The sequence below is a fragment of the Grampus griseus genome (genome assembly GCF_964374135.1).
Source record: "Grampus griseus genome assembly, chromosome: 6".
Classification (NCBI taxonomy): Eukaryota; Metazoa; Chordata; class Mammalia; order Artiodactyla; family Delphinidae; genus Grampus; species Grampus griseus.
The window spans coordinates 30,209,358-30,217,931 of record NC_139000.1 but is presented as its reverse complement, the minus strand read 5'-3'; the positions used below and the strand labels follow the sequence as shown (position 1 = coordinate 30,217,931).

General features: G+C 44.6%; 1 protein-coding gene across 1 annotated transcript in view; it reads right to left on the bottom strand.

The window, feature by feature from the left end:
• GRIN3A (glutamate ionotropic receptor NMDA type subunit 3A) overlaps positions 1 to 5,899 on the bottom strand; it is a gene marked incomplete at both ends in the record, with an annotated part of 149,463 nt that extends 143,564 nt beyond the window's left edge. Inside the window, one exon of the mRNA XM_082655896.1 lies at positions 5,201 to 5,899. Coding sequence (XP_082512022.1) covers positions 5,201 to 5,899 — 699 coding nt within the window. The remainder of the gene's footprint in view (positions 1 to 5,200) is intronic.
• Between the last annotated feature and the right edge of the window lie 2,675 nt (positions 5,900 to 8,574).

Here is an 8,574-nt window from a genome sequence, read left to right as displayed (position 1 = left end):
CCACCTTCCCATACAGGAAAGATCTGAGAAAGAAATGAGTGGCTTAAAGATTGCCATTAGTTTGTTTTTCATGCATTTACTCAGAAAGCAATGTGGCAGACGCTGAGATGTTCTTTCTTCCTTCTTGCCTAGTTTTAGAGATTCTGCATCCCATTTCTAGTGCTGTACTGTTTCTCTACTCTTTTGTGTATGTGAATGGGAGTAGCTAGAGTAGGCAGGAGAAAAGACAATGAGATTCTCATCTCTGCATTTAGTGGTGCCACTAAAGTGTAAAATGCCTTGTTATGAGAGCTCCACATATTTGCCTAGGGCAATGATACTCAAAGTAGCTGGTTTGCAAACCGTTGTCTATCCAAGATGAGATAAGGAGCTTGTGCCAGTATGAACCAAATATGAACCAACGCACTGCCTTCTTCATTAAGAAAGACTTGCCAAGAAAATAATGTCAGATGAGCCGAACAGTGGGCTTAGTGGTATGGTAGGCGGAGTTGGGTAGAGAGGTTAGACTGTGTGTCCATTGTCTCATGAGGAATTTACTATAATTTCTCCTATAGGAGAAATGAGAGAGACCAACATTTCTGAAAAACCTTGGGCATCTTATTGAAGCTTCTATGGCAATACCTAAGGCTCTAGAAACTGCATTGATGATGTGCATTTATAAAGATTTGCTATTGGTATAGAGACAGTACCTATGGCATGTCTTCTAATCCTAGGCAAGGGTGCAAGCTAGTTAGGATCACAGTTCTTTTCGCAGGTGGGTGCTAAACCCACTTACTTTTTTTTTTTTTAAGAGAAATAAAATGAGGGAGTGGGTAGAGAGTAAGGTGGAAGATGAAGACATGTTACACTGTGAATCACATTCTATTTTGATTAGTAGCAACTAATGGAGAATTAGTGGTGAATTAGGACTAGAATGATTCTTATCAGATCAAAACCGACACCTCTCTACTGGTTATTTAGCCAACATTATAAATTTTTCCAAAGTACTTCACTTTCTTATTTGATTCACACAATAACTCTGTCAGATTGGTAAAGTAACCTTCTTTTGATTGACAAGCCTAGATGCTCACAGATAGAGTCACTAAGATTCCATGGCCAGTAAGAGGCAGAGGTACACTGAGTCTTTTTTTGAGTACTGTTTAATATACCTTCCATTATGTCATGCTCGTTTAACCAACATGACTGGAATGTGACTGGAGGTATTCATGAAATAAAATCTAGTGGCACAAAATCCAAGGTGATTTCTGCCACACCAGAAAATAAAACATTAAGGAATTAGACACCAAAATTGGTTTTCAGTTGATTCAGTCATAAGTTAACTCCAAGATGTAATAGCCAAGGAGATCAAGACCCAAGATTCTCTATGACTATTCTATGGCAGGCGCAAAGAAAAGGGGTGAGACAGATTAATTGCCCAATGAATGGTGTGTGCCAGTCTCTTCTGCTCTATTTATCTAGAAAAATAAGTAAGCATTGTAAACAAAATTCCCAGAATAGAAATTCCAAATTAATCCCAGGTCTCTGTTTTTCAAGAGGAACGTGTAAAAGATCACTGCTAAGAAAAGTTTTGCATCACTTGACATTTAATTTGAAATTATTTATCTTCAAGTCAGCAACAATTAGGTGCTACTATCAGCCATTCATCATAAATTGCAGAATACATTTCCCCCAGAGGAGAAAGAACAGTGCCTTGAAGAGAGAAAGTCAAGGAAAACCACCACAGTTGAGATCAGATGTTTTAAAAATAAATGTCCTTTACTTGTCCCCTCATGAGGCACGTAAGTTATATTGTGATATCACTGCTTTGTCCCTTGTACCTTACAAAAGTGGCACCATGCCAGCGAAATTCTAATAAACAGAATTCAGTACTTAGCCCTGTATTATAAAAATGGACCATCCAAAACACTTATATTTCCATGGGAAAAAACATATGCTAATTAGTTAGCATATATGGCTCGTGAGACAGGCACATGGTACATTCAACAAGAGAAGAAAATAGTAGTGTGGTCACCTTTTAATTGCGTGGGTTTGAATCTAAGCCAATTATAATACTCCATTAACTCTGCCTAATGAAACCAATATGGAATTAACATGAGATACACATTTTAGAAAGAAATGTGTATCTGTCACTACCTCGGTAGGTAAATTTGAGGCATTAACTTTGGAGAAACAATACAAACTCTCAGAAGAAAAAGTAGCAGGGGAGTGAAGAGAAAGAAAGAACGGGAGGAGCTGAATGTTACTTAAATGTAAATGTTAACTGCATCCATGTGCAGAATCATTATTTGAAGGTCATGGGAACAGAATTTAGTTGGCCTCAAGTGGAGGTTTGGGTGTGATAAAGTCAGAATTTTGGGGGTAGAAGCATGCTTTGACTCTATCCTATATGTAATGTTGTATTAAGCTTTTATTATGTAGTGATAATACACGTACGGTTTCCAAAAGTGGGTAGCTAACTATCTAATTTTAATGGATTTCCCTGATTGAAGGAAGTTGGTTCCTTCCAAGCTGATGAACCTATGTGTTTATGTTTCAAATAAATAGTATACTGAAATAAAACGACTATGCTACTCTCAGGGGTTTGATCATATCAGTGGTATCTCTTTCCATTCAGGAGTTGTGGCAGGATGTTATCAAAACCATTATTTACTAATTAAAGGTTTCATGTGAAAGAAATCAGTAGCCCAAAAGAAAGTGGGAGAAAACATTGTGGCTGCTCCTGCTCTAAAAGCAATTTTGATTTGTCTGATTGTGTGGACAAGTCCCCTCTCTTCTAGAATCCTTTAATCATGCACTGGCACAGTCAACAAATTAGGTCACTGGGCATAGATTCTAATAAGGACAGTGGCTAAATTAAGTCCATTTGATTTAATGTGTAAAATGACTTCATCATTCTTTTATATTTAGAAAGTTTAAAAAAAAAATCACATCATTGTATTAGAGAAAGGTCCACTTTTCAGAAGCCAGGGGAAGATCAGTTATTATTTTTGCTGAAAGCAGATGGTGGTCATATCCTAAGATTACATGTTACAGTGACTTGACATTGAGCTGGACATTTTAAATATAGGACATTATAGAATGACATTTAAATTATATACTAAAAGTAAGACAGGTTAGATATGTTTGAATTTAAAATACAAAGATAAATGAAAGAAAATGTCCTCAGTTGGCCAAACTAGATCTGAGTTAATAAAATAATCCCTCCCTTTCAAGATGTGTGTCATGAAAGTAACAATGACAACAGTGATTTAAAATACACTTCTGAATTGAAATACAGAAGTAAATGTGCTTGACATAGTATTTATTTTATTGTCAGCTTGCAAGGGTTGTCCCTGGAGGACTCTTCGTCCTTCAGTGGTCCTAAAGCTTTGAAATTTACTTATTCTAGATGCTTCTTCACAGTTTCTCTGGTCTCCAAGTTGTAGTGTGCTGTATACTACAAAAATTCATCATGGAGCACAGACAATTTCACTTCTAACTAAGGAACACTAATTTTGGGGAAAATTCTTGCTATTTAAGACTCTTGCCAAACAATCTACAAATGGAAAGGAGTCTGGAGAATGTGAACACTATTGGCATGTATGAAGTATTAGGTAATAAAGAAGCAATGATGAGAAGCAAGTGATGCTGACTCTTGCATTTGTTAGATCTTATTCTGCATATCTATTAATAATGATACACCCTATGGATGCAATTTCATGTTTATAACACTGGGCATTGGCAGCGTTGTGCACCTGTGTTTTCCATGCCTTCCCATCTGCTGCCTACAGTCATTCAGATTCAGGTGACGGAAATATTTCAGATAAAAGTTAATTAGCCTGCACTCTGCAGATCAAATCTCTACAGTTCAGCATTAAATAGAAATCTTCTGGGCAACTGCTGAAAGTGGCCTGAGGCTGCCCTTCCTAAAATTAAAAATGTAAGATTCATTTTTCTAGAAAAGAAACCTTTAGTACTCTGTTTATATTTTACACATAGATTTGATCAAACTTTTCACATATATTCGCTCTTACTCATTTTATATTTTTATCTCTGTATATATATCGAAAGTGGAAGAGAGATTAGAAATATTTTTTTCCAGCTACAGTGATAGAATGAAAATGATATAGAGTTAGAAATTCTCCCGAGTCTGGACTCTATTATTAGTACACCAACCAATGTTGATCAAGCCCCAGAACTTTCCTCAGTTTCTCAGTTTTTAAAATGGGACCAACACCAACTACCTATTTGTTTCATAAATACTTTGTGCAAGACTCAATCATGCTTGATATTTTATTAAAAAATAATGCACAAAATGCAGAAAACTCCTATTGCTAAAAGGACCCCACCTTCTCTGTAAATATTTATCTTATTGTCAACAGTTAAGTTCTCAAGTAGCTTCCTTTATTGAAACTATATATATATATTGTTAACCCATAGGAAACTGAATCATTATAGTCTTCTTTACTTCTAGATAATTGGAGCAGAAATGGGCTGAACACAACTAAATATAGCCAGTCTTTGAACCCATATCACACAGAGAGAGAGTAGGGACAAAGAAACAATCCCAAATGAGTCCTCCCGTCCATTTTTACGGTATCAGATAATATTTCTAATGCCTTTCAATACCCAAGACTAATTAACCACTCTACTTATTGTTTCTGTACTAATTGCAGATTTCCTGTTTACTCAAAGGAATTCAGAGGGAGGTGTTTTCTTCTTTACACCGTCGCCTAAAGCTCAGGGACATCGTCTAAAGAAGTCGGAAGGGGCAGGTGCTCTTTCCGACAGGTGCTTTTAGAGTTCCTCAGGGGAGTGAAAGACTCTGGCAGTCTGGGATCTTCTGTGTCCATTCCCCGCGCTAGTCATTAGAACTTCGACTTCTATTCAATACTTCCATAGGGTATCCACTATGTTTCTCCCAACTGGTCAAAACGTGAAGATTTTTTCGCATATTCTCCCACTTCCTTACTTCCATCTGCTACTCTACCTCTCATTTTATTTCCATCTGCGCTTTAAAATGTTTTATTTTACTTCTACTGAGACCCTTCTACCTGTAAGCTACGGATATGGTCCGATCCTTAAACAATATCAAAGTTGCAAAGCCCCACGACCCTCAGGTCTTCATCCGCGTTCTCTTCCTCCGCCCACCCTCCGCCCCCGCTACCATCCCGGCCCCCAGCGGTGCCCATCTCCACTCCACGCCCCAGACTCCTCTCACCTGACTCTCCCGCGGAAACTCGTGGCGCACGATGCTGATAACTGGAATGTGCAGGACGGAGCTGACCAAGTCGAGCTCCATCATCTCGCCCAGGCCCTGGGGGAAGGCGAGCAGCGCCGATACCCCTTGCACCACCACGGTGTGACACACGCTCTGCAGAAAGGAGAAAGGGTCACTGCTCCACGGCGAGCTAGGGGAGGAGAAGGGCAAGAGCGGCAGATCGCCCAGGCCCGCCTCGATGGCCATCACTACTTCCAAAGACAGGTTGTAGGGCAGCAGCCCTTCCACTCGGTTCAGGTTGTCCACGGCGAAGAGGAGGGCATCCCGAGGCCACAGGGTCTCGGCCCGGTCGCCCTCCCCGGGCTTCCGTGCGCCCGGCGGCCCCCGGCCATACAGGGCGCTCCCCAACCAGCGTGCGCCCGGCGAGGGCGCCGGGGGCCGCCAAGTACCTGGCTCAGGTTCATCTCGCTGGGCGCCTGTCCGGCTGCCGTCCGGGGCGCGGCTGGCCGTGCGGGGGGCCGTGGTCCAGGGCTGCAAGTGCACCGCGCCCACCCTCACCGCGTGTCCGATGCGCTTGAGGATCTGGCAGGGTTGCGGGTGCGAGGAGGAGCCGGGCACCCCGGCCAGCACCAGTGCGCAGGGCGGCGGCAGCAGCAGACAGACCCTGCTCAGCAGCCACCACAAACTCAATCTCCTCATTACTGAGACCCGCAGGGAGAAAGCGCGCCCCCTCCTGACCCCGGCTCTCCCCCGGGCAGCCTCCGCCTAAGGTCCCCGCCCCCAGGTTCCGCTGGCAGCTCACTCCGCGCGGCGAAGCTGTCCCAGGAGCTGAAGCGGACTCCGGGCCATCCAAGTTGGAACCTAGCGCGCCCTGGGCAGTCTCGGGACCTGCTCCCAAGTCCCTCCGCCTCGCATCCTCTGCCCGCCCGGTCCCTGCGCTGAGCGGGGCGGGCGGCGCTGGTCACCCGCGGCTTGGGTGCTTGTTCCCCGCCCGCCCCATCCGCAGGGCGGCTTGGGCACTGCGTCCGGCCCCGCGGGGAAGCAGGACTGAGAAGCGGCTGGGATTCCTAGGGGGCAACGGTGACCGAGGAGGCAAGGTTCTCACTTGGATTCTTTTCTCGCCCAGGCGAGACCCACTTATTTCTTTGGGGTCGCGCAGGAGAAGGCGTTCACGCCCGGGGTGCGGAAAAGCAGCCAAATCCTCCTTGCTCCACCGTCGGCCACCATCTCGCGGGCTCTCCCAGCGCTGGCTTCATTTTTCTTCTTCCCTCGCTACTTCCTCTCTTCCTTTCTTTCGTCCTCTTTCCGCCCAGTCGCCGCCGCCGCTGGCTTCCTCAGAGGAGCGACGCGACTGGCCAGCAAAGGGTGGTTCTGCTGGGAGCGCAAAGTTCTCCCCGCCTCAGCCGGCGCCTGTCTGCTGCTGAGCCCTAGCGCCAGCCTGTCGCTTGGCTGTGCTAGACGCCCACTGTTGGTGAGATTCCCGGGTGGCGCTTCCCGCGCCCCTGGCAAGTTCTCTCCCCTCCAAGGCTAGGGCTCATAGTTTGCGAAATTCCTTGCGACCTAAGAGGGAGAATTCTGGATTCGGAGTTGCGCCCGAGGAATCTGAAATCCAGTAGGTTGAAAGAGGCCGTGATTTTAAGAAGCTTCTCTTCGATGTCTTTCTTCAACGGTTTTTCTAGCTGAGGGTATTAAAGCAAGAATCATATACACGTTGAATCTCGTCTTCGTGCTCTCTGGCTCATGGGCCTTTGCCAATTTTTAAGGATCCCAATGTTTTGGGGTTCTCAAAATTATAACAGTGAATTCGAAGCAATTATTTGATCAAGAAATTAAAGAGATTTAAAATAATTTGAAAGTATACTTTCAAGCACAGTCAACAGCAGTTTGTAGTTTAGACCAAGGGTCCTCCAGATCACTGTTACTAGTAAGTGCTTTCATTTGTGTGGTAATACAATGAGGTCAGTGAGTTATGATTTGATCTTTACCTCCATGATCTGAAAGATCTGGAGTTAGAAGGAAGGAGAGGGTTAAGGGTAGGCCTGTGGTTTCCACACATACAGTACATTTATTTTATTTTATGCCACAGTTTCATTTAGAAGGAGAGTAGCAGAGATATCCATGGGGCAGAGCAAGCACCCAGGATCAGGAGTTCTGAATTTCAATAACACTTCCAGAGAACCATGACCTTGGCGATTTATTTTACCTGACCTTGCCCTGCTGTTTGGATCTGGTAAATTGTTATGCAAATACACCTAGCTTTTAGCTCTGGAGAGTTGTTTTGATTCGTGAGCTACAGTCTCCATCTTGCTTTAAATCCTTGGGATGAAGAGGCTCTAGGTAAATAAAATTCCCAAGAAGCTTGCAAAGTGAATGTTGTTTTCCTCAGCACAGATCTTGAAAGTCATCTCAGAGCTAACCTTACCTGACATTCTAATTAGCTTTTGCAAGACTGGGATGCCGGAGAAAAGACTCCCATGAGGCAAAAGTGGAAATCACAGTAGAGTCTGAACCAGAAGGGAAGGATTCTTCCTGAGGCCATAGAGAGGCTCTCATGCATGGACGCTGGAACTTTCCTCTTGCTCCAGATGATTCCACTGATTGGGATCTGAATAAGAAAACTATAGAATGTTGTGGTCCTTGCCTTACAGGAAGACTGGGAATCAATTAATTGTGTAGTAAGGAGGTGTGTTTGTCTGTGTATGAGTACGTGTGCATGGAGGAATATGACATTATGACCATGCCCTCGAGTGATTATCTGAGTACTTGGCATTACATGTATGTTCAAACCAGATTCCCAAGAAAGTAGTCGGTGATGAAGAACAGTTGGAGCTCATCTGTTAATGGCATTCGAGAGCCGCTGTGTTACTAACCCTTTCCAGTCAGTCCCTGACAAGGGCCCTACTGCCCCGTGTCCTTGGAGCCAATAGAACAGACCAAGCTCAGTTTAGAAGCAAAGTAAAGTTTTTTTCTTTGATCAGAGAACACAGAGGTGCAGGCTCGCACCCCAGAGAACGTGCGTTCCCTGACAGGCTACAGGTGGGGCTACTTCATAGGGATCTCGTCAGTGGGGAGGGGCAGAGACCTCACCGGGCAGGCACAGCTGTGCTGCTTTTGCCCCAGACAGAGCACGCAGCGTCTCTGGGCGTGGCCCGCTGCCGCCATCTTGAATTGAGTATCCCGCGCGGTTTGTGCACACCGCTCCCGAGCTGAGGCGTCGGTGCAGCCCTTTCTCACCGCGAGCTCTGGTCTGAAGTGCTGAGTGTGAGGCCTCTGCACCGGCACCCCGGCACCCCATGAGTAAGTGAAACTGGACTAAGCGCCAAGGAAAGAAAGGTTAGACTTTATTTCATTACCCGGGTTCCGTTTTTACTTCC